Here is a 27,561-nt window from a genome sequence, read left to right on the forward strand (position 1 = left end):
ATTAACCAGTAGTTCAGCATGACACAGTAGTTATTGTAGGAATTAAAGTTCTATAGGTACATTAAACCGATGATCAAAACAGGATGGATATGGTACAAAATATGGTTGGTAAATGTACTTCAGTTATACAGAACCATATATACAGATCGTACACAAAATTCACAATTAAAGCATAGATGGTTGACTAACGTGCTTCTGTTATCAAATATATATCATAAATAAAGATGATCGTAAACAATATGCTCAGTTAACGCACTTCTGCGTTAACGAAAATAAGAAGCAACCCTCCATTAACCCACTGAATACGAATGGCCATTCGTAAGTTGAATGAAATCGTCTGGTAGTGACAAGAAAAAGAAAATACGCCACTGATTTGAAGAAGTCGGTTCCTTCAATCCGCAGACGTCTTTTATTTTCTTATATATATATATATATATATATATATATATATATATATATATATATATAATTTTTTTTTTTTTTGGGGGGGGATACCCCAAAACGATTTTCTTCAGCTTTTGGGGGACCTCTTGCAGTAAAAAGGGTAAAGGAACTACAGCCTAGCTTTTTAACCTCTCTTGTTCAAAAAAAAAAAAAAAAAAAAAAAAAAAAATCCAAAGCTAAATGAAACAGTCTGGAGATGGCAAGAATGAAGTGAAAAATAGGTCGCCAGATGGAAGGGGATAAGACTTGGATACAGGCTACGGGCGATCAAGAAGGACGCTTATCGCACACAGGATGCCAAATGAACGTAACTTTCCGAAAACACACAGAGAGTGCAAAGCAACTAGACTATTTTAACCTTATCTTGACCAGGATTTTCGTTCTTTTGAAGCTTATTTCATGTAGTTCAGTGGCAGAAAGACAATACTACGGCACTACATCCTTTCCCCAGCACTTCTTCGTGACTAGCATCATCTTCTAGTGTTAATCTATTGGTAAAAATCAACAATCGAAATGGGGAAGGAGTAATTAGGCCAAGATTAAGTAAAATGGAGTACAGCAAGACACTGAATAAAACAGGCTTTAAGCAGACAAACATCCACCACTTTTGGGATGGCTTGAGATTAAGAAAAAAAAAATATGCAGTATATAAAAAAAAAATGCTTAAAAAACGCAACTCTCTTGTTTCATACTCCTGAGGGAATAATAAGATGCACGATACTGACTTAAAGCTCTGCAACAAGAAAACAATAACTTACGGTACTTTAAGTTGGATTCCGGTTACAATACCAAACATATAAAGAGGGACGGCTATGTTACAAAGAATATTTAATCTGCGTAAAAATCTGAAAAGACATGCAAACTACGGAATAACACTAACAAAACAATATTACCCAAGACCGATCCAGTAAATCTCCTTAGCCGAATTCCGTTACCAGGAAGTCGGATATCTCACAGAACTCAGTAAAATTACACAATCTCTCATTAATAAAAGCGTACTGCGTTAATGAAAAATCGTCATTTAAACTGATAAAAATAACGAAGTACCGCGTTGTTAAAAGGGCACTGCGTTACTAGGATACTGATTATGTAACTACGTGGGTAGCAATCACCAAGCACCGCGTTACTGACAAAGTATTTAGTTACTAAGAAGTTGAATATGTGCAAATGCTCGAAAATGGTGACAGTATCATGCATCTAATAAAATCTGTCAATTTTCTCTTAACTTGGCACCAAGTGAAAAAATCTGTCGGCCTTCTGAACACCAAACTACCACCATCACAGTTAAAATCAGTCGTCTTTCTAAACAAAAAATATCACACTGACAAAAGCAAACGCCTTTGCACAACCAAAAGGCAATGCACCAACAAATCAGTTGAAATTCTAACACAATCACACACTCAGAAATTCGGTCGTCTTCCTAAACACCAATATATATATAAAATACGTCTCTAACAGTATAATAATATCAAGACACAGACCAACAGTAAAATAATTCGACTTTACAGCAATCATCAACAGTAATATAAACAAAAATGTCGATTTTCTAAACACCAGAATACCACACACTAAAAAATACACATTTATGTCGACTCGTAAATACTTAATAAAACCAAAATACCATCACCGGTAAAAAAAAATATAGGCTACCCAAGTCACTAAGGAGCTCGTCTCTACCACCACCAGAAAACACCACACAAGAACACTTACTCACCCTTTCTTACCCAATTCGTCTTTACCACCACACAACTAACTAGCTCGTCTCTAACACCACACTAACTTCGCACCACCAACTTCTCAGTCTTCCACACCAAGGGTCTCTGTGAACTTCACGTCAGTAAGGCTGGCGGGAAGAGGTATACGCTTCGTGACATCCAGCCTTATGGAACACTTTATCACACGGGAAGCCTATTATCACCTTGACTACCAACCACGACGACGATCCCCGATAAACCAAATTGCCTCTGAGCTCTTGGATTAACCGCCGTTCGAAAGCGTTTGAAGATGAATTTGAAGTTAAGAGGATTGAGGAAGGGACGGCTACAGTTTGGGATCTGGGTGTATATGTGGCAACTCCTGGGACACCTGTATGAGTCAGGTGTGTGTGGCTGAAAACACCTGTGCCAGATAGTTTCAATACTGCCACACTTTTCAGATAACCTCACACTCGTCAGCGTATATATATAAAAGGGGGAAAAGAGAGAGAGAGAGAGAGAGAGAGAGAGAGAGAGAGAGAGAGAGAGCACTCATACATTGCTATAAAATGAAATATGATGAAATTTAGAAATGACGGCACTAACACAGCAGAGATATATACAGATAGACAAGCATACAGAAAGACAGAGACAGAGGTCGACAGGTAGACATACGAGTACATATACAGATAAAGAATGTGTGTGTGTGTGTGTGTGTGTGTGTGTGTGTGTGTGTGTGTGTGTGTGTGTGTGTGTGTGTGTGTGTGTGTGTGTGTGTGTGTGTGTGTGTGTGTGTGTGTGCGCGCGCGACCGCGCAAGACCAAGAAAATATTTTCATATATTCATAAAATTTTTAAATTTACCTAATTTTTTGTGAACACACAGAGGAGAAATGGATCCTCAAGTCCATGACACACTTTACATTATATTTTTGCTACAGTACTGTACATCAGAACAATTTTATGAACATCAGGAGAGACATTTTCAACTGGAAGAGTTTGATACAGACGTCATTACCTTTTTCACTACAGATTCTTCATAAACTGAAAGAAAATCGTCTGACTGTAAAAAAATAAATAAATAAATAAATAAATAAACTACTAAGGACAATACCGATCCAAAATTTTGGTTATTAGTGGTAGGTGGGGGTGCTAACCATCCACTCACTCGATGTAGTGCTGCTCTCGAGTGACTGTCCTTTCATCTCTTCCTTCCTTCTTTCCTTCCTTCCTCTTCTGTCTTTCCTTCCTTCACTTTTTCCTCATCCTTCTGTCTACAGGTGACTCTAAACTGTGTGACAAGCCAAATGGCATCCTGTGCACCAGGAAACCATCTGCTGCACTGGGTGGTAACCATATGATGAAATTATGGTGCCTGGTGGGGGTAATTAAGGAGCTCCAATCGGACTGAGCCAGTGCAGGTTTATATCCACGGGGTTCTGGGGGCCTATTGCTCATATAATGCCACTCAGGGATGAATGAGGCTGATCACTCTCATCTTAAATGTCAGGACCAACCTGCCTAGCCCCAGGCTTCTACACTCCTCACAGGGCAACACAGGATTAGATAATGATGATGATGATAATTCTTTCATTTTTCGTTTTGTTTTTGAAGGCTCCAACATGCTTGCATGCGTCAGCCTTCATCACCTAATGGCGGCTCTTCATGCTGCTCGATCTCTGGCAGCCTCCCTGTTTAGCCCCTTAACCCTGAGGTCACACTTAATGACCTCGTCCCAGCTCTTTTTTGGTCTACCCCTTGCAACCCCACCCCTAATATTGACGCTTCTCACTTTCTGCACCCAATTATCATTCCCTATCCTCTCCACATGCCAAAACCACTTCAATCTACCTCTCCTCATCACAACACCAGGACACTCCAATCTCATCCTACCTCTCAACTCTTCCATCGTAAACCTAGCCCCTCCACGCCTTGCACTCAGGGATGCATTGCACATCCACCTAATCATTGTCAATTCTGTAAGTTTGAGCCTGTGTATATCCTCTTCCTTTACTGCCCACATCTCACTACCATACAGCATTACACTCTTAACACATGCTGCATACAAAGATCCCTTAGCACATAGGGAGAGCCCTCTCAGTGTCAGGAGAGCCAACAGCTCCCTGAACTTCTTCCAACCACTCCTCACCCCAGCCAAGAGCTAGCTCCAGCCCCACCTCCAGCACGTAACATGTCTCCCAAACAATAAAACTCTTCCACACACTCAAGAGACTCACAGCAAGTTCAATCCTTTCACGCCTGACAATCTCCAACTGCTCTCCCCAACACAATGCACACATAAAATCAGCAATGTCTCACAGTCTACCTCTAATATTGCTACATCTCTTATGCACCCACTTATCACAAACACTGCACAAGATGGAATTACTTCCCATGCCCTTGTGGCAAATTGCACAAGGCCACTTTCCCTCCTTTTTGACAGTACAGCCACCAACCCTGGATATCATCGTTTTCATTTTATTGCATTTACTCTTAAACCCTTTTGTCCCATATCATCTCTCCACTTCCTAAATCTTTCCTCAACTTGCTCTTAAATCAACACCAAGTCATCACCGCACAACATCTCCCACAGGAATCCATTTCTGAAGTCACGTGAGAGGGCTTCAAGTATCATGATAATCAACAAGGGACTCAAAACTGACCCCTGATGCACACCAACATTTATCACTCAAATCTGCATTCACTCTTACCTGGGTCCGAGCACCCACATACAGTACATGGTCATAGCCACCCTAACCAGCCACTCCTCCATCCCAAGCTGTCTCATTGCCCACTTCACCACCTCTATAGGGACTCTGTCAAAGGCCATCTCCAAATCAACAAACACAAAGTACAGTTCCCTTTTCTTTCCTATATATTTTTCCTGAAGCTGTCGAACAATGAATATGGCATCAGTGGTCCCCCTGCCTGGCATAAACCCAAGCTGCATCTCATCAATATTCATTCTATCCCTAATCATACATTCTAGAACTCTCTCCATTATCTTCATTATCTGTTCCAAAAGCTTTATACCACTACAATTTCCTCTTTCCAGGGCATCACCCTTCACCTTATACACATTTACAATTACACTCTTCAGCCAACCATCTGTGACAGCACACTCATATATAATCATATTTATCAGGTCAGTGACTAACCTCACTCCTATATCTCCTGAAGCCTTCAACATTTCAGCGGTCTTTATACACTCTTAACTTGGTCTACAACTGCCATTTCCCTGTCTTCAATGCTCAGTTGTAACAGGAAAATAACACTAGAATATGTCTAGTCACGAAGAAGTGTTATGGAAAGGATGCAGAGTTGTAGTATTGTTATTTTCTGCCACCGAACGATGTGAAATAAGGTGCTAAAAGACGAAAATGAGAGCCTAACTAGGGTGAAAATGGTATACTGTACTTTGAAATATTCTTCAGTTTCAAAATAAACTTCAGACAAAACTAGGAAGAGAATTGATTCCATAGCTGTACCTCTCATGCAGGGTTTAAAGTCAATGCCATTAAGTGACAGGGTATAACTGAGATTTTTCACCAAAGTTATTGTGTAATCGGAGAAGGGATGGATCGTTTGGATGGTGTGTGTGTGTGTGTGTGTGTGTGTGTGTGTGTGTGTGTGTGTGTGTGTGTGTGTGTGTGTGTGTGTGTGTGTGTGTGTGTGTGTGTGTGTGTGTGTGTGTGTGTGTGTGCTGGCTGTGGTGTACATGTGTATTTACAAGGCAGAGTGGTGTGTGCATGACGGGTGAGGGCTGGTGAATACTATCAAGGGGTAAATCAGTCGTGTGAGGCTTCAAGTGGACACAAAGCAACCTGGAGTGCCACAAAAATAGCCACACAGTTGCAGGAGTATCACTGTTACCTTGCCTTTAAACAGTGTACCTTTGCTTCTGGACGTCACACTATTTCACTTCAATGAAGAATCTTACGGAAACAGTTAAGTCTTCACTTTCACCTGTATCAATCAATATCACCTTATGTTTAAATAGTACACATTTGCCACAGCACATCACACTATTTTGCTTAAAAAAAAAAAAATCTAAAAGACACAATTAAGCCTCCATTTCCACCTGTTTCATTAACTCCATGGTGAGTACAACTTTTTGTTTCATTTCAGCTACTGGCAGATAATTTCACGCAACTTTGGGCAGACATTACGGGCACTGTACAGTACTTTCTTTTCATATCTCTTAAACTTCAGCAAACAATTTTCCAGTTAACCCTTAAAAACTCTATCACCCTTTCTTCCACACATGCAGAGTGTGAAGCCTTAACTCGTCACATATACAAAGTGCAGAGAGAGGATATAGAGGTACAGAGATAAACATGGCTGCATATGATGGGGTGCTTAGCTGCAGTGATCATCTCCATTACTCTGGCCTTACAGCCTGTGGTGGGTTATTCAGCCACTATCCTGGGATACAAATCCACTCTATCATCCAGGCTATCACAGTTATCTTGCCTACTATTTACCAACCCACAAAGAGTGAATAAATACCTGAGCTGACTAATGACAGCAGCCCACACCAACAAATGGATGCTGGATGGGCTGGAAGCTACATTAACAAGCAACACTAATCACTGAGCCACTGTGCTGGTCAGGGAGACTGAGCACGAAGGAAAAAGTACATGAAACCATTCACTGCGGGGGACCTCATTCAAACTAAATTGGCAGAGAGATTTCTAACCTATGAGAGACTGTTTTGATTGGAATAAGCCTTTAAGCGGTGGTAATGGGAAGCATGCATTCACGCAAAAACTGATCAAATGATGATCGACGTAATATCAAAAGAATGGTGCCAAAATACATGCAAACAATCTTTTAACAGTCAATCATAAAACAAGGGTGACCTTATCGTAAGTCTTAGGTATAAGTTCTCTCCCCCATTTTCTTTTCTACTACCCCCTTCAATTACTATAAACCCTCAATATATCAAACTCATTGGGGGGAAAGACAGACAAGTTAGCTGATGGTTCAATATAGCTGATGTTCATTAGGGAGGACTGTAACGAGCCCAGGTTCAATTTATATTAAACCCTGTCTGGTGGATACCTGATGGAAGTATGTCTTCCCTTGGTTGGGTTTCCAGTGTGTACCTTGCTACTGCAGAGATAAATATTACATATTTTCTGTCAGTAATAAACAATGGAATGGGAAAAACAAAAATTACTTTTGATTTGCCTTTTGATCAGTTTTTTGGCTGTATTACCTTAATAAGGCAACTTTTTATTTGATATGCATGAAGGCTCTTCACCAGGCTCACAGAGATCAATATAACTGAACTCTGTGTTAAATGGTTAGACATAGTGAGGGCTTACTGTACATGACACTGATTATTTACCTGGTAATTCCTACTGTTAGCAAATGATTTAATACTGCACTAAGTGAGTTCTTACAGGGTATATTCAAGCTCACCAGTTTGTAAAATCTCTCCAAACCTGAATGAAATACTGTAATCCAGCAGTTCCAAGAATAAATGAAAAGTACAGTACATCACTGTGCTGAAGCAATTAAATCTACAATAAATTACAGAAAACTTGCCCGTTAATACTCCATTAGAACCAATAAACACGATCTGCTAGCTTCCTGTAATTAAACTTACTAAACTAACTATCTGTCTACTGTATACTCAGGTGCCTTAATCCTGTAAACGGTGGCCACAAACAAATCACCTCCATGTCACTCTGTCATCAGGCTGGACTCCCTACAACTAACACCCCCTCCTCTCAAGCATCTCTCCACCCCATCCCTCCATATCATTCTCTCCCTCCATCTCTGCCCCCTCAACCTCACTCATGTACACCCATCTCATCAGTTTCTCATTCTCCAAGCTTTCCATATGGCCACCCCATCTCAAACTGCATGGAAAATTCTGACATTTCGGAATCCATCCCTGAGTTACAATGAAAAGGGATTTAACCCCCAAGCTAGGCAACTATGGCCATATAGCCCCACTAGGTTACAGGAGCACGCTTCAACTCCTGGCACGACAGCCCTGGGAGAGGCTCGAACTCATGACCTCCTGGCCATGAGCTCGGCACTCTACCTCTGAGCCACTGCATCCCCACGTTATAATGAAAACTACCTGTGCATTGCACATTCACACTGAGAGATACAGTATACAGTACATCACTGTAAAAGGCCATAAAATATATGGGTAATTAAAAAAAAAAAAAAAAAAAAAAAAACTATGAAGGATACTCGATGGCCATAAATTATTTGATCCACAGCATAATGAGAATGTAAAAAAAACGTTATGTGTGGATGGCTAAATTACCCTAATGAGAAATCACGATGCTTTCCTAATCATAGAGAAGTAAATATTTTATTATTCTATCTTTAAACTTTTTAACACACTCAAATTTTCTTTATTTTTTTATATTCTGGCTTCCAACCAACTCTTGCACTGAGCTTAGGAGAGGTCCACTGTGCCAGATGGAGGAGGCTAACACCTTCAATACGATGATAATCTTTGCAAATCATTCTTGCTACCTCCAAGATTAATCCCCTGAGTCCAATGACATGTAATTTATTCCTGGTCTCTCCAGATGATTTTATTCACCTGAGGATAAACTTACTGAACTGGATGAGTTAGATATAATCTTCATACACACCTACAAAGCTAAAGATCTGCCCCAAATTGAATGAAACTGTCAGCTGGTTGGAAGAGTTAAGGGAAAAGACATGATCAGACTGAAGCGTTAAGCTTAGTGATGAGAGTGGGACTGCATCAATCACTCACTTTACCAGAGAATGTTTCTTATCCCCTCATCAGAAACCTCCCCAACTGAATTAAAACTGCCTTGCAGTACCACACACAAAAAGAAAAGGCTGTCAGACACCTACCTAATCTAAATATATGGTCTTGGGGAAAAAGAAAAAAAAAAAAAGTCATCAGAGGTATACCCAACCTAATTAAAACAGTCTGGCAGTAGCATAAGCATCAAATGTATCATCAACAGCATCCCCAAACCTAATAAAACTAGTAATAGAGAACACAATATATCTTAGCAAAACGGCCAGTACTGAACAGTGATGTAATTTTTATGTATCAAGGTACATGAATTATGGATACTTGCAGCTGTTAATGTAGGACCCAAGCAAGCATATGAGAGAGGGCAGTGAGCTGGGGGAGGGCGGAGAACTGGTGGGGGACAGGGAGACATGGAGACAATTTGTTTGTAGCCACCCCTTACGGGATTAAGGCATCTGGCAATAGATTGATAGGTAGACAGTACAATGACCTATCATTATAAATACCGGTATATTGATTTACCAAAAATATAATCACTGTAGGTCAAATTGACATATTTGGCAAAAGATGATTCCATGGAATCGACACACAAGGGACAGCACAATAATAAACACCTGTATTCATCTGAGCTTAGAAGGCTTTCTAGCACTTCATCCTTAGTTATTTATTTTCAGGAGGCTTTCTAGCACCTCATCCTTAGTAATTTATTTTCAGGAGGCTTTCTAGCACCTCGTCCTTAGTTATATATTTTCAGGAGGCTTTCTAGCACCTCGTCCTTAGTTATATATTTTCAGGAGGCTTTCTAGCACCTCGTCCTTAGTTATATATTTTCAGGAGGCTTTCTAGCACCTCGTCCTTAGTTATTTATTTTAAGGAGGCTACCTCATCCTTAGTTATTTATTTTCACAAGGGTTTCTTGCACCTCATCCTTGGTTATTTGTTTTTAGGAGGGTTTTAAGCACCTTGTCTTTAGTTGTTTATTAGGTATACTAAGTCTTTTTGTTCTTGTGTAAGTTTTTTTTATGTCTTTTTAATACCAACACAGACTGTCTGACCAGCAAACAAGAAACTATTAACATACCACTAGCAATAATAAAGTGGTAAGGAAGTGATACCAGGGACTCTCCTTCACTGAGAACAATATGAGCTAAGGCTTTAAACAGAGATCAGAAACATATCTACCCTGTAAAGGCACTACAATATCAAAATTAACATAAGTAACTAAACAGAAATATAAAGATAATACAGTCTTAGTCTTCTTTACTGCAGCCTTCATCAGCCTGGGCACTGATATATGACTGTATCACTCATGTATGTATTGGTTATGCATACATTTACTTCATCACATATAAATTTATGAGAGGGTAAAGTCTGAAATTCCATCATATACATTGGAAAGACAGCATGATGTAAACAGCACATTTTTCAACATTTTCAGCTCCGTTACTATATTAATATGAGGGAAAAATTATCAGGATGATAATGACATTGATAATGTTATCATATTTGCCAACAATATGTATCTTAGAGTCTCTACCTTTGTAATGGTTTATCAATATCATCAAGGGTTACATAAAGAAGACTTAGGTACTGTAAATAAAAATTAGAAAAAATGAAAAAAGAATGAATAAATAAATGTTCCTGATTCTGGCAACATTAACCAGCAAAGAGGAAAATGTTGTCCTGAAAGACATACATATTCTTCCTACATGAATCAAATACAAATAATGATAAATAAGTAGTAAAACACAGCTAGCCCTCATTACAAGTCAGGTATATATTTCAAAATAATGTATATTAACTTTTTCAAACAATGTGCAAAATTAGGAAATCAGCTTTACAGATAGCTGCTCTACAGTACAGTACCTTAATATGCAATTCTTGTTTAATTTACTGTGTTCTTACCAATAATCCTCTTATAGTCTTATTTCTCTATAGCACTGATTCTAGGTAATACCTGTAGCAGATAATTTTTTCAGCTGAGAGTGAGTTACAAAGGCCTGAAGGTGTTAATATCATTATCATTAATCCTCTCTGCTGTGGTTATTCTAGTATTCTGTTCCAGCCATCTTCAAATAATTATACTCCACTAAGTGTAAATCAGAGAGACTTGTAAGACTTAAAGACTAAAAAAAAATCATCAAAATGCTGACATATAAAGAGGACTTACTGAAAATGCCACATTCAGTACTAACCTTTCGTCATATCTTCGAGAGTGCGAGCTCTTGCGGCGACTGATGGCCTCCATTTTAGTGGTTCGGTGTTCTGACTCTGATGTTGTGGTGATGGAGGCCGTTTGGGTGGTGAGGAGTGTGGCCATGCTGGAGGTCACTTTACTGGATGATGAGAACTCCTTCACAAGTGTTTGGCTCTCCTCTCGGCCCCACTCATCTCTCTCCCGAGCCCACTCGTCCCTCTCCCTGATCCGCCCCTCGTCCTTCTCCTTGCTCCTCTCCTTGGATCGGATTGGTTCAATTTGCCTCAGGGCTTCAGCGAGATCATCCTTGGCCTTGATTGGTTCAACCTGTCTCAAAGCCTCGGCCAGATCTGCCAGGTGGTGCTCAGACTTGAGTGAACCGTCAGCCTTGTGTGGGTCATCCTTGTGTCTGACTGGGTCAATATCACGGATGGCATCAGCAATGTGGCTCTCGGGGGCTTGTGGGGTGTTGGCAATGGTCAGTGTGACATCATCTGGGGACAAAGATGGGACATAAGACAATATGCTTGGGAAGGAATAACTCAGAAAACTAAGTGAAATGCATGAATAAAAACTATCTCCAGTAACCTTCAGAATGCTGATTTTCCTTATCCAAGTAAAATGGTGTTCATTTAGTTTGAATAAAATACCCAAGTGTATCCATGTTTGGACTTTCTCTGAAGAACTGCAAAAAATTCCTGATACAATGTACTCTGAACAGCACGTAGACACCAAAAATCATCTGATCATAATTATACTACATATGTGTTCTGAATACAGGGTATGTACACAAACACCAATGTCCATAGCCAATCACTTTTTTCTCTTATTGCAGGAGTTCACTGACTTTTATATATTATTTTCTTCACTAGGAGGATGTCTTTTCTCTCTGTTCCTGCAATCAACCAATACTATTTTTTGTCTGGGTAAGAGTCTTTAAACTGGAGATGTTTAATACTGTATAGCTTTCATTAATTCCATTATTATGAGGGGGTCTCCAAAGCTGAAAATAAACTGACTGACTTATGTTAGGATGTATAACATATACAGAACAGGTCATCGCAGTGAAGAAGTAAGGCATATAACAGATACACCCTCTGAAGAACTCTATAACTGTACTGTGTAAACATCTGATTAAAGTGCTGTGTAAAAATATGATAAAAATAATATGTTCATGAGGGGACTGAACCCCATGGTAACAACCACAGGAAACTGCCTCATCAGCAACCATACAGAGGGGGCATCATCTAATGAGGTTCTCCCATATATACAGGGAACACTGATTTGAAAAATGAAAGAAACAAAAGAGAATACATGGATACTTCATACCATCATCCCCATCTTGACCCTAATACACTTGTAAGGCTGGGGTGAAGCACTATGTAAATACTGTATATAAAATCTGGGTGCTTAAAATGGAATAAAAGTACACTACGTACTGTCATACCACATGATGGGTCCTTAATTCGGAGTTCTACACCTCTCTTAACATGTTTATATGACAAAAGTATTTCTCTCTTTCATTACATGCAATTTAAAAAGATTTATTATATCATAATGGGGAAGGGGCTGGTAAAAAAAAAAAAAAATCCCACCTGAAGATGAGTCTGAGGAATGATCTGGTTCCAGGGACTCTGACTCTGGCTTCAGGATGGACTTGATTTCCTTAGAGTCCTCCAGGCTTGAATCTTTCTTGAGGACACCGCGCAGGAGCTTGGCCTCGTGTTCTGGGGATCCCACGGGCGGTGGGAGGGGACTGTCAGACTTTAGGATGCCTTTGGGGTGCTCGGACTCTGAGAAGGATGCACGGCGGGAGTCTGAGGAGGAGTGGTGTTTCAGGATGGACTTGGGGGAGTCACGCTGGCCTTCACGAGACCCACCCGAACCATCACGCTTCAAAATACCTGTGGAATTCATAGAAGTGAGTGACTGGGACTCAAGTGTATTTACTCTAACTTGAAAAAGATCTCTAACCTCTTTCAGCTCAGTTGCTGGACAGGCATAGTCAGCTTGGCTGATGGCCAGAGTCAGACTGAAAGTGTTTATATGACTAGCAACCACAGAGATTCACTTACAGCTTAGGACCTCCCCTCACAAGGTATTATAAAACACAGAAATCATAGGACTGTATATCACAATGTTTGTTCATGAAATGCCATTCATTAAAACGAAATCATGTTTCCCTTGTTTTTCAGGACCAGTTGGATGCATTTTGGCATGGAATCATTTAGATCTCTAAAGTAATCTAAGGACATTTCTTTGCACCAAACACTTGTCAGTTCAGTCTTGAGGTTGTCCAGACTGGGTGTCTTCTTCTCTGCCATGATTTTCTTCATCTTTGCCCAGCAGTTTTCTGTCGGATTTAGATCCGGACTGTTGCCAGGCCAGTCGAGGACCTCAATCCGATTATCCTGAAGCCATTTTGTCACCTTTCTTGACTTGTGACACGGAGCTGAATCGTGCATGAAAAACTCGCATCCATGAATAGCAAAAAAGTTTAACAAATGATCTTTCAGAACTTGCATGTACCGGCCACCATTCATCATCAAGTTCTTAGGAAGAAAGTAGAGGCCTCCCTTTCCCATTTCACCTGATAAACATCCCCATACCATTACTGATTCTGGGTGCTTAACAGTCGGCACCATGTAAGCAGGGCCATATCGACTACGGCAGGCAGGGTGGTGAACCCTGGCAGAACGCACCTGGAACACTTGAAATGTGCCTTCATTGGAAAACATAACTTTTCTCCACTCATCCGATGTCCAGTGTGAATACTTCTTGGCAAACTGAATGCGCTGCTTCTTCATGCGGTCAGTGAGAAGCAGTTTCTTGGCTGTGGTGCGGCTTGGCAAACCCAGCTTCTTCTGCAAGCCGTGTTGGATAGCTCGAATTGACACGTCTTGTAACAGCTGGGGATGCATTCTCTTCAATTCTGCTGCTATCAGTCGAGGATTATTGATTCCTTCCCTCTTCAGAGGCATATCTGTACCTCTAGAAGGTGTCCTCCTCTTTCCACCACCATGCTTGTGCTCTGGTACGACATCAGGTGGCATGCCGCGCGCTGCTGCACGACTCTTCATGACGGTCGACTTTGCGAGTCCAGTACATTCACAAATTGTGTGGATAGGGACGTTATCCTGCCTCCATGCAATGATATGGACCCTCTCATCCCTTGAGCAGTACTCTCCAGGCATGACAACTCGACTCTAGGAAAATAACAGGGCAAACAGTAATGTATACGAAAAAAGAGGGAGGTGCAAGCTCGGAGTGATGGGAACATATACCCCCACTCTCGCTTCTGGGCATGCACTGACATGCTGAGTGTTTCACCACCTCCTTCCAACACCAGAGGAGTTGTCAGTTACTTCTTGCCCCCCCAAAATTCACTTGGTAGAGGTGGAAACACAAAGCAAAGACAGACAACTCTCCCATAGCAATTCTGTGTGTAGGTCCCAAGTCAATTTGCGGTGGGTGTATATACCATATGTGGTAGGTGGTGGCGACCATCATCCACTCACTTGATGTACTGCTGACTACTTCTTCCTTAGCCTTTATCATTCTTTTTCTGTGCCTGCCCTCCTCTCTTCCTATTTCTCCCATCTTTCTTGTCACTTCTTATTGCTTTCCTTTCCTTTACAGGTGGCTTTACATTGAGTGACAAGCCAAATGGTTTCCTGTAAGCCAAGAAACCATTTACAACGCTGGGTGGTAACCATATAACCAAACCATACGTGGTCCCTACGTGTCAACAAGTGGGTTGGTGGAGGGTTAGTGCTCCTCCACGTAAAACAAATAACTCAAAGTCAAATGGCCACCTTTTACGGGATTAAGGCGTCTGGCAATAGACAGATAGATAGATAGATAGTATATACCATACCAATGGCCCATCAGAGTTTACACAACCATGACTTAGTATTCAAGTTGTGGGAGTCACCCAGTTCTGTCAGGTGATAGGAAACTGTGTACAGTATAATATTTATACAGCAAGTTCTCCATGAAAATTCCATTACTTGTTGCAGAGACCTCAACACCCCTACTCCTTGAAACAGACATTATGAAATTAGCCATTACTGATTTCATAAAAGGTGCTGTAAGCTGTTTCTTTTGTGCTCTACTGTCTCATCCTTTATTAATAAATCGGTAGTACAGGGACCCAGAGCTATGTTACTCAGCCCAGACATTTAAGGTGGGAGTGACCAATTACTTGCTCTCAAGTGGCATTATGTGACTATTAGATCCCAACAATCCCTTGGACTTAAACGCTTACTGGCCACATCCGGCTGGAGTGCCTAACTTCATTATGTTGCCAGCTCTAAGTTGAGCCTAATATTGTGTATACACCTAAAACCTAAATCAGAGAAGTGCAATTTCACAGATATATCAGAGTCATATTTCCATATCCATATTAGTCATCGCCATCATCATCCTAACCATCTTTTTCACTACTGAAAGAAGGGTCAGAAGGATTTAGGAAAAAATAAAAAAGTCAATGACATGGACACTACATCTAGTTACTTATTATTAAGACTTTCAAAATCCTTTACTGAAGATTAACACTTCCACTGATTTGTTCAAATGCAGGATGGGATGGGAATGGAAGAGAAAGAAAGCGTAAGGTAAGGAAGGAGTAGGAAGGAAATGGAATGGAATGGAATGGAATGGGAGGGAAGGGAAAGGAAGGGAAGGGAAGGAAAAGGAATGGAACAAAATGGAAGGTAAGGGAAGGAAGTGAAGTGAAGTGATGTGAAAAGTGAAGTAATGTGAAGTGAAGTGAAGTGAAATGATGGGAAGGGAAGGGATCGGAATAAATGAAAAGGAAACAAAAGGAAAGACTTAACTTGGAGGAACAAAGGGAGAGAAGTGGTAAATTGAGGGAGGGAAGAACAGGAGAAGAATGGTCGAGGGAAAGGGAGAAAAAGCAGAAGAGAAATGGGGAGGTGTGGGGGAGGGGAGAACAGAGGAAAAGAAATAAAAGAGGAAAGCAGAGGAGACAAAGAAGTGTAGAGGGAAGGGGAAGACTGAAAGAGAGAAAACACCATTGTACAATCAAACGTGTCACAACCAATTCAAAACTAACAGGGGAAAAACACCTTTGCGCGCACGCGCACGCACGCACGCACACACACACACACACACACACACACACACACACACAAATATAAGCTCTCAGCTCTCTTCCGGGAAGGTAAAATGCTGATCACAATCATCATGTGATCCTGACAGACCCGGTGAATTACACACACACACACACATAAAAGTATGCACATACAAAATCACACACACACAGACAGAAGCACATTACCCTCAAAATATTAACGCGCGCGCGCACGCACGCAAAATCTCTCTCTCTCTCTCTCTCTCTCTCTCTCTCTCGTCCCCCTTGTTCAATAACAGGCAGAACACAACATACATCCAGCGTTCACCACTCCCCTCCGATCCTGTTGTGTAGGAATGGATGCTACACACGCTCAAAGCACCCAATTCCCGCTGCCTTAACAGATTTCCTAACAACTTCTCCTAAGCGATTTATTTTACCTACTGGAATTTAACATTATCTTTGTTTCACTGATCCAAAGTATGTCGATATTAACGTTATATAAATTGCATTCGAGAAAATATGAAGACGTAGATCGTAAATAAATTGCTCTGGAATAGATGCTAAGATATCTCCTATGTCACCTGAATTTCGTGTCTCACACTCGCAAAGTATCTGCCGTAACAGATTTCCTTACACCTCTCTCTCTCAGGGATTTAGTCTTGCATACAGCCCTTTAAATCATCTAGTAAAAAAAAAAAAAAAAATTATTCTTGCTATCTCCTGACGATTTTATTCTATGTAAAATTTTGAAATGCAGGGGCCAGAGAAGCTTCAATTAACCCCATCACAACTAAAGCTCCTTCCTAGGTTAAATAAAATCGTCTAGTAATAACACGAATACAATAAAAAAACACGGTACCATAATAAAAAGGTTACTTCTTTAGTTGTTTTAGCTATTCCCAGACGATTTAACTGAAGTTAGGAAAGTCTCTCTTTACAAATGGGTCAAGAAGAAAGCACCCATAGATAGCTGCACACCACCGCCAACGCCAATAAAATTTATCATTTCCTGCATCCTGATCCGAATCCACCTCATTTTCTAATAAACTCTTTCTTGACCCACTGCCTACCTATCTACATTTAACTGTAATCCGAAAACAACTGTTTGAGGTATACAGAAATAGACAAAGAGACACGAATGAACATATAACCTCAGTCCAGCTTCGACAGCGGAGGTAATGAAGGCTATATCTAACGAATCCAGCTTGGAAATCATTTCTAAGCAGAATGTAATCGTCCGGAGGTTCAAAAAAGAAATGTTATGATCGTTGTCTAGAGATAATCGATTCCATCTCTAAATTCGCGTCCACACTAAATGCTTGCTGGCGAAGATGGGTGCGGCGGGGTGTCTGCATTACTATAATTCACATGATACCAATTGAACGAGGTGGGAGTGGGTGAGAACTTAATGGGTTACAGTTATGAAGAACTTTCGCCCCCACCAGCAAACATTTGGTATGGACGCGACACAAGGCTTACCAGTTTTTAACCAGGTCAACGTTTTATTAGTTATAACCTTCCCTATACCAAACAGCCACAAAAGAACCAACTGGTCTGTTGCTGTGCGCTTTCCTTTGTACCCCTTTGTAGTCTATTGCTCTAAAATTCCCAATCAACTTAACGCATTCTTTTCAATTATGTTTGTTACGTCTGCCCCCACTTCGATTTGTCCACATACTCGCTCTATTGCTTTCAAACTTCCTACCCAGGCATCACACAAAGAAATGTAATCCGCCTAGCCTCTCTACCTCTTCAGTCATTACATACTGAAGTGCAGCCTAAACTAATCCACGCTTACTTAAACTAATCCAACATGTTCAAACCTAACCCACTGTAAACTAACCTAGTTTTAAAGGAAACTAATCCTACCCCAATCCATTTCTATCTAACTTGAACAAACCAAGCCCAACCTATTATAACTCAATCCTATCCAACCCAACCTAAGCTAACACAGTAGTTCATCTAATACTGTACTACGTTATCTAACTTTAACTGATTCAGTCCAACCTTGTCTAATCCAATCCTACCCCATTCAACGCAACACAAACCATCCCATCCCACCTCAGCGCAACAGATCTCAATCCAACACAACTCAACCAACCTACACTAACAGCCTCACCTTCTCTAATCTAACTAAACTTAACCTTACCTAACCCAACTTCCAGCCTGATCCCCCCATAAGGAAGTACAACAATGATGGTTCAGACGTACAAGGCGGCTCAGCAGATGGAGTGCGTGTGATATGTGAACAATGCCAGTTCCATTTAGGCGCGTTACCCCTGACTCCATCATATTTGGCGCGAAAGGAAGAAACACGTCCATATTTATCGCCCTCTATCTGCCCGTCGCTTCATCCTGAGTGCTGGCCTCGACGAAAAGACCTTTATGTGTTGTTGTCCCTATTCAATGACGACCGTTCCCGCCAACAACACACTACAGCACGTTTATTTTAACCTGACGAAGATCTCTAAACCCCTCTCAGCTCAGTAGATCGCCAAATGTGGGTTCGATTTGATTACTAACCAACACGACTCATTTTTTGTTCAGAACTAAAGCTCACAGAATTTCAAGCAACCATGACAGTACTCGAAATGAACGGATCTTGAATTCGGCTCTCTATTATCTTGTTTTTGTTTTTTCTTGGAGGGAACAAATTGCAGGCTCCTGGCCTTTGTTTCCTTCTTCCTTGCATTAAAAAAAAAAAAAAAAAAAAACTCCAGTAGTGGGAGTAGCCCAGTTCTGTCTGGTGAAAGTAAACCGACTATCCCCTTCCTCATAATTCGACAATGTTCTCTCTCTCTCTGTCTGTCTCTGTCTCTCTCTCTCTCTCTCTCTCTCTCTCTCTCTCTCTCTCTCTCTTCATTATGGCCATCTCAATTCAAGTCAGTTCATCTCAGTATTGCCCGGCACATAACCTTTACTACACCGTCCTCACTTATAATAAAAACACACTATATTACGAACGTACTATACATCCCGTATTACCTGCATGAAAAACTAACAGAGGGTTGCAGGTATACCGTGATATCCTCTAGAAATAAATAAAATCATTCGTATTTTGGCACGATCGGAGTCAAGAGGATCCGGACGAACAGGATTGTAATCTTATAGTCGTGGGAAGGAGCTTCGCATCCCCTATACCTGACGAACAGTAGCCAAAGAAAAAATCAAAATAATAAAACATGTATATATCTTCTGTGGCTCGATTCTGAACAGCAGTAGAATGAAATAAAGAAAAGCCTCCCTGCCAATGAATATAGCAGCAAAAATAGAACACAAGATTCCTTGCTGATAACACACGCAATCGTCTTTTCAAACTTTTGTAATAATCTCCAAACCCAATCAGTCTTCTCATCCGCCATCCCAAGATCACCGGAAATCAGGCTCCACCAGCACAAAACACACTCCTAGACAAAACATTTTTTAGTTACAATACTCCTCATTCACAAATCTAAAAGTTAGTAGAAATAATAGCTGTATTCGAACTAGCTTTGGAGATCTCGTGGAACCTCTCTTATCGATTAATTTTCCACTCTTATCTATTTCGTCTGTTTATCTGCTTAATATCAACATACTTTGTATAAGTACCATACAAGAGAATCAATAAGGTGTAATGTCCAAATGAATCGTGCAAGTAAATCGCTAGAGAACAGGTGCTACGATCTATGCTACTTCGAATGCGGCCGTGCAGACACGTTCTTAGATGGAATAACTTCCCATCCACAATACTCCTTATGAACAACAAGGGGGTCAAAGGAAATTAAGATCCAACAACAGGAAGGTATCTAGACACAACTCTCCCAGGGACAGTGATGTTTTGACACTGCTAAGAGATAATGAATAAAGATGAGGTGTTTGGGGGAAGGAAGGGAGCAATGTCTGAAAGTCCGCTATGATGAGACGGACTGACTTTCAACAGGCAGAACGCAGTGACCTTGTAAGCCTACCATTAAGCTGATATGAGCAAACACGCTTATCGTCTTCCTGTCTCTGCTTCGTCAATACCACCACCCAATGTATTTACCGTCACATAAAACAGACACGAGCCTAGGAGGAAATTGCTGGATTTGATTATTACTATACACTTATACGTGACCCTGTAAACCCAACAGACGGACACTGTAGGACACAATTCATTCCTTCAATAAAAACGTCAATAACAACCTCCCCCTCAACTTACCGTCAAGAAAAGCAGCCAGGAGGAAAGCCAGACCCGCCGTCAAGATCAGCCATACCGCAAAAAACGAGTAGACAGCCCACATCGATACTCAAACGGCCCACCAAAGTAGAAAAATGGCGCGTATTATGAGTATTGAGATTTCGTAACACTTCTTCCTCAGCGAATTATTCTGCGCATCACACCTTAATACTCCTCTTGTCCGTATGTTGCAAAGTGTATCGAGATAAATCCCCTCAGACCGGTGAGGTTTAGGTTATTCTTGCTGTCACCAGACGATTTTATTCAGCTTAGGATCTCTAGTAGTAAAGAGGCAAATGAAGGCTGTATCTAACCCCTCCAGTTCGTCTCTCCTAAGCTGAGCGCAATCCTCTGCAGGCAGCAAAGATAACGAAGAAAAATACGTTAATAGGAGTGAATAATTAACCAGATACACACAAAACACAAGGGAGTGTAAATTGGTTAAACAATTATACAAAACATACAAGGGGACGCTGTGTGTAAGAAAGAAAATAAATCGCCAAGAACGCGGCGCTAAGAACCAGGCACTGCGAAATATGTGCCAACCACGACGGCCGACTGACTGAAGGAAGAAGGGTTTGGTGGGGTGTGGGAGTTTACGGGGAAAATATATTAATTGTTATCTGTGTGGGAAATGCTCTTATCGGGGATGGTGGGAAGGCTTATTGGAGAGAGAGAGAGAGAGAGAGAGACTGTCAGCCTAACAGCTCTCTCTCTCTCATCATAGTACTTCATTACTGCAATCACCACAACTACCACAATCACCATCAGTACCACAACCTCCACCAATCACCACAACCACAACCATAACCATCATCACCGCCACGTCCACCTCACCACTAACCCTGCCATTACCACAGCCAATCGCCAAGGCTACCACAACTACCATCACAACCACCACCAAAACCACAACCCCTACCATTACTACCAAGACCACAACCACAGCTAGGCATATCTACCACAGCTACAACTCTTACCAAAACCACTACAACTACCACAATTTCTTACATCGCCAGTGAGAAACAGAGCTATCTTTATCTCTCCCTCACATTCTCTCTCGGTTTTTCTCCCACTCACTCACTCTCACTCTGGCATCACTTAACCAATCATCTAATTAAGCACTTTACTAAGATTCCTTCTCTCTCTCTCTCTCTCTCTCTCTCTCTCTCTCTCTCTCTCGATTCTTATTGCCGTCTGGCGATTTTTATTTATCTTAGGACAGACTACTCGTGCAAGATTGGCAGCAAATACAAGATTTTGAAAATCAGTGTTACGCAATAATAATAATAATAATAATAATAATAATATAAATAAATAAATAAATAAATATATATATATATATATATATATATATATATATATATATATATATATATATATACATATATATATACGCTGTTAAACCTTACAGAGCCCCGTCATAAGCATTTATAACCTTAACATACACACACACACACACACACACACACACACACACACAAATAGGCTGGTAATACTCTTTCTATCTTATCCATACACACACCACCCACTGAACCAATACACACACACACACACCTACGCAAGCCTGTAATTTGGCTAAGTGAATCTGCTCTGCTTGCGCGTGTTTGCGTGCGATGAGAAGGGAGTTTGTGTGCGGGGTCCTTATGCGCGTATACAGTATGTGCGTGGACGAAGGTTAATTTTTGCAACCTAAATGCCAGAGTGGTTAATACGCGGCTTGGGGTGGGACTGGGGAGGCTATGGAATGTGTGGTGTGGGTATGAAGAGTAAGTGGTGGGATGTGTCTGAATAAAAACAGAGAAATATAGATATAATATAGATATCCTGTGCACATAAACATGACCAGATATAAAAAAAAAAACATTCACTTTTATACACACACACACACACACACACACACACACACACACACACACACTGTAAGAAGGCAGGCACACATGAACATTACATCAACACACAAAATAAGCCACAAATGACAGCCACAGACACAAAGAAACACACAGACACAAGCACGGACGCGCACACAGGAAAAGAATATATACAGAGAGTGAAAGGTCAGAAGCACGCACACAGGGAGAAGATACACATTCACATATATACGGATATACATGCGCACACAGCTGGATATACACACCTACACAACACTCTCAAGGAGAAAAGAATACACAAACATTCACATACAAGAGGATGCACACACACACACACACACACACACACACACACACACACACACACACACACACACACACACACACACACACACCTAAGATAAAAGTATTCGCACACAAACTCACCCTAACAATTACACTCATCTCTCTCTCTCTCTCTCTCTCTCTCTCTCTCTCTCTCTCTCTCCTGCAAGTCACACCACATTTACTCCACTGCGGAAATACCACCCCTATCCTTAAACCCCCCTACTCCACCCACTCCCCTTCCTTTTCCCCCACCTCCAATCCATCCCTTCCCCTTCCACAACTCCATCTCTCTCCTTCTCTCCCCCCTTTCCCTTTACATCTACCACCTCAATCCATCCACACCCTCACCCTTCCTCTGCCACTCTTACTCACTCACCTCACCCCTACCCCACTCCATGTCGCCCTTACTCCACTCCAGCCCATCCCCACCCCACTCTACCTTACCCCATCCCCATTCCACCCCACTCCCACCCTAACCCACCCCACCAGCACCCTATTCACTATCTTTACCTAATATTTCTCCCACCCTTATCCCACTCAACCCTACCCACCTCATTCTTCACCCTTCCCATTCCTTATCGCACCATTATCAAATTCTTCTTCGTTTCTTTTTCCCGGCGGAGGCGAAGAAGGAAGAGAAAATGAAGGAGAAGAGTTAAAGGAGCACAAAGGAGAAATAAACAAGAAAACAGGAAGATAAAAGACGAAAAGGAAAAAACAAAGAGAAAGAAGGAACAATGAAGGGGGGAAACGGACACCAAAGAAAGGTCAGGTTGGGGCAATGGGGTGAAAGGTCATTGAAAGGAGGAGGAGGAGGAGGAGGAGGAGAAGGAGGAGGAGGAGAAGGAGGAGGAGGAGGAGAAGCCAGGAAAGGTGTATGAAGGAAGATAGGTCACAAAATATAGGTCGAGAAAGAGAGAGAGAGAGAGAGAGAGAGAGAGAGAGAGAGAAATACACAGGTTAAACAAGTATAGAAACAGGTCATGAGAAGAGAGGAAGGGGAGGGGGGATATAGGAGACAGCTGGGAATGGGAAGGACGTACAGGGTTGGGGTGGGACTAAGGCAAGAGAGGTTAGGCAGGGTTAGGCAGCACATGCACCGGTCAGGCAGGTTGAGACAGGCTAGGCAGCTTTACACAACCACCGTATTACGAGAATAGACAAACAGAAACACTAAGAAAAGAGACCAAGAAAATGAAAGGAAATGAAACACGCAAACATGCATAAAAAGGAGGTAAATAAGGGTGACAGCTTGCCTTCGAGAATGACCTGAATCTTGCTACCTTTGCACAGCTTTATGCAGCTTGAAATAATTTCAGACTGAAGGGCTTCAATAACCTCTATTACCAAACGTTCCCCACCCCCCGACCACCCCACCCCTAAATAATCGTCACCAGATACTAAGGATAAAAAAATCCCTCGACATAATTCCGGCTTACGATAGCTACTTATAAATACTGTGAAAAACACTAAACATACGATTCGCGATACTCTTTAACTGCTATTGAGATTCTATCATAATATAGATGCTGGAGAGGGATGTCTTCTCGAGGTGGCACCGATATTACCGGGCGGTGGAGCTGCCAGGTTATGTAAACATTGCTGTCCTTTCCTTATTCTCCAAAACAGGGATGGTGGACTGCAGGAGGAGGGCAATTTCAGACTGCTGTCCACCGGGTTTAGGCTCAGGTAAGCATGGGGTTGCTACTACTACTACTACTTCTGCAGTAACAACAACAACAATGACTATAACTACTACTGCTATTACATCACACAACTGGTTATTATCCAACAATATACGAAGAGACTAGCGTGTCAGATGGTAAGTATGAGAAACACGCGTATCACAATGATTTCTCCGTGTCTGTCTGTGTATTTGACCTTGATATCTTGCAGCCAACCTGTAATAACTTATAATCAGACATAAATACATGGAAGTTGGTATCATCTCTGGCCTAGATTTTCGGACTTTTGCAGCTTTTTTCACGTAGCTCAGTGCTAAAAAAAAAAAAAAAATGCTACGGCTCTACATCATCTCCAAAGCACATTTTCGTGACTAGCATCATATTCCAATGTTTGCCTCTTGTTAAAATTAAAGATGGAGAGATTTGAATTTCAGGACAAGCTAGAAAAGAAACGGTATAGGAATTTAGCTGCCAACATTGCACTCCTGAACAAATGCAATGAATGTACAGTAATTAATATAGCAAAGGGATGTAATGAATGTAACAGATGTACCTCATAAATGTAACCATGTAAGCAACTGCGGACAGCTGTGTACTCCTTGTCATAACCAGATGTATTAAATATATCTTACGAATGCAATAATGTAATAAATGTAACTAAGTAATGTGATAAATGACCTAAAGTGGAATTAAAGAAAGGGATTTGTAAACATAAGCAAACATGGGCAGCTGTGTGGTCTACTCCTGAACATGGCCAGATGTAATACCATTCTTGAGTAATGTAATACCGGGCCTCTCACTGTCACTCTCTCTCTCTCTCACACACACACACACACACACACACACACACACACACATACACACACGCACAAAGCAAACTAGCTTATACAGTCATAACTTCAGAACTATTAACTTTCCCCCCTCTCTCTCTCTCTCTCTCTCTCTCTCTTAGCAACACTAAAATATTAATAGGCCAATGAAGGTTGATGGGCATGTGTGAGAGGGTGGATGACGGTGGAAGTGGGTGGATGTAGGCGGGAGAAGGTGAATATGGACGAGTGTAAGTGGGTGTTGTTAGGTGTAGGTCGGTGTGGGTGAAGATGTGTGAGGAAGTGTGGATGAGTATGTGTGGATGGATAGGGTTCGTAAATGGGTGGATAAGTGGGTAAGGGTTAGTGAACGTGTGGGTGTAGGCAGGTGTGGGTGGGTGTAGATGGGTGGATGTGAATTAGTGTGCGTGAGGGTGAGTGAGTGGGTGAGTGAGTCCGGTAACCTTGAAAACGCTCATGACAGCTGAGTGCCTTTCCTGTCACTACACACACACACACACACACACACACACACACACACACACACACACACACACACACACACACACGCACGCACGCACGCAACACCTCGATGGACTAAATAGAATACACACACACATTTATACACAAATATGCATATACCTCGACACATGTACACATATACACATTCTCTCTCTCTCTCTCTCTCTCTCTCTCTCTCTCTCTCTCTCTCTCTCTTTCTCCATTACAAGCTTCCACACACATACGAACATTCATACCTTATAAATAAAACTCTCTCTCTCTCTCTCTCTCTCTCTCTCTCTCTCTCTCTCTCTCTCTCTCCATTAAAAGCTTCCACACATACGCATCCTCATTCCTGACAAATACAACTCTCTCTCTCTGCTTCAACACACACACACACATCACCCCAGCCTCACCACTCAGACCCCAAACATTTCCCAATATTCTTCGTGTTTTTTTGCCATTCGCATACAAGCCAAGCCTCTCTTAAAATCTCACTCATGGCCTAAAATTATGGCGTAGGTTCCAGCTCAAAACTTTCTCCTTCATATCTCACCATCTGTTACCTAAAAAAATCCCACACGAGAAAAAAAATCGTATATGCGTGTAAGAAAAATATCGCATACTGATAGTGTCGATTAATAACAAAAAAGCAGTCACATAAAAAGTCACTCTGGAAAAAAAAAAATCCATATTATCCCTTTGGGCGTAAGTCGGACCCATGGTAAGCTTACATATGATTTTACTGCAAAGTCAAGTTGGTGAGGATCTAGAGGAGCAAAAGGGACTAATGAAGATTATATGGACTGTTACCCCTCAAGCTGGAGAAGCCTTAAATGAATACAACCGTCTGTAGATAAAGGTAATAGTGAGCACAGACGCTATGAGGAAACATTATGCCGCCGTGCTTATCTCCGTAACACAGGTCTCAAAGCCTGTGAGGAGGTTGTTCATTCGCTATCCTGATATACATGGCCACCGCATCATCCGGGTTACCACAGCTACCTTCCCTATAGGTGTTACCCTAGGTACTACTTTTACCCATCCCGCAAAGGGTGGACGGACACCTGAGTCAAGTGGTAAATGCCACTTGGACATATTCTGTTATCTCGTATTTGGATTATTCTTTTAATTCATTTGTTTTTTCTGGGCACCTGTAATCTGGTGTATGGATTATTCTTTTAATTCATTTGTTTTTTCCTTCTTCTGTAAGCTGTCCACACCAGGATTTGAACCCTGGTGCTATCGGGCCGGCAGTTTTGTTGCCAGCAACGCTAACCATTCGGTCACCGCGGCCATGAGGTAGGTGTGTGGAGCATGTGTATGAGCAGGTGTGAGTGAGTAAGACACGTGTGCTATCATACCCATAATTCTCTCTCTCTCTCTCTCTCTCTCTGTGATGACCCCAGTGATAAGCTAACAATAGCTCCTAAAGGCTATACTCCAGCTAAGTACAGTATCGCAGCTAAATATATACGGTTAAACAGATAGATGTAATAAAGATGGGGAGATAAATACAAACAGAAGACGACAGAGAGACAGACAGACAGGTAGGTCGGTAAGTAGACAGGCAGACAGACTGAGGGATGGATGGATGGATGGATGGATGGATCAGGGATGGATGGATGGATGAAGGGAGGGAGGGAGGTACATAAACAGAAAGATAAACAAATACATAGATAGGAAGATAAAATAACGACAAATATAAATAACAAGATTAGTAAACACAATTATACTGATATGTAGATAACAATGCAACAAATTAAAAATATATATATATTGATAACCTGATATACAGAGATAGATCAATCGACATAAGGTAAGACATATACAGGTAGATAGACAGGTACCGACAGAGAGGGTGTGAGTCATGTGGGGAACCAAGATTAGGTCAGACTGATTGATGTAAAGAAGTGATGTGAATGTGAGGGGTTAAGTACTAAGGCGCCCTCGCTCGCACGCACTGGTCTATCTG

At 41.4% G+C, this 27,561-nt stretch overlaps 1 protein-coding gene across 1 annotated transcript in view; it reads right to left on the reverse strand.

The window, feature by feature from the left end:
- Nucleotides 1–27,561, reverse strand: part of LOC145401115 (uncharacterized) — a 273,880-nt gene that overhangs the window by 80,748 nt on the left and 165,571 nt on the right. Inside the window, exons 15-16 of the mRNA XM_080273486.1 lie at nucleotides 12,696–13,004; nucleotides 11,099–11,594 (exon numbers count right to left, since the gene is read on the reverse strand). Coding sequence (XP_080129612.1) covers nucleotides 11,099–11,594; nucleotides 12,696–13,004 — 805 coding nt within the window. The remainder of the gene's footprint in view (nucleotides 1–11,098; nucleotides 11,595–12,695; nucleotides 13,005–27,561) is intronic.

Source organism: Coenobita brevimanus, chromosome 54, assembly GCF_032717465.1.
Source record: "Coenobita brevimanus isolate Jiangsu-jjx chromosome 54, ASM3271746v2, whole genome shotgun sequence".
NCBI classification, from domain to species: domain Eukaryota; kingdom Metazoa; phylum Arthropoda; class Malacostraca; order Decapoda; family Coenobitidae; genus Coenobita; species Coenobita brevimanus.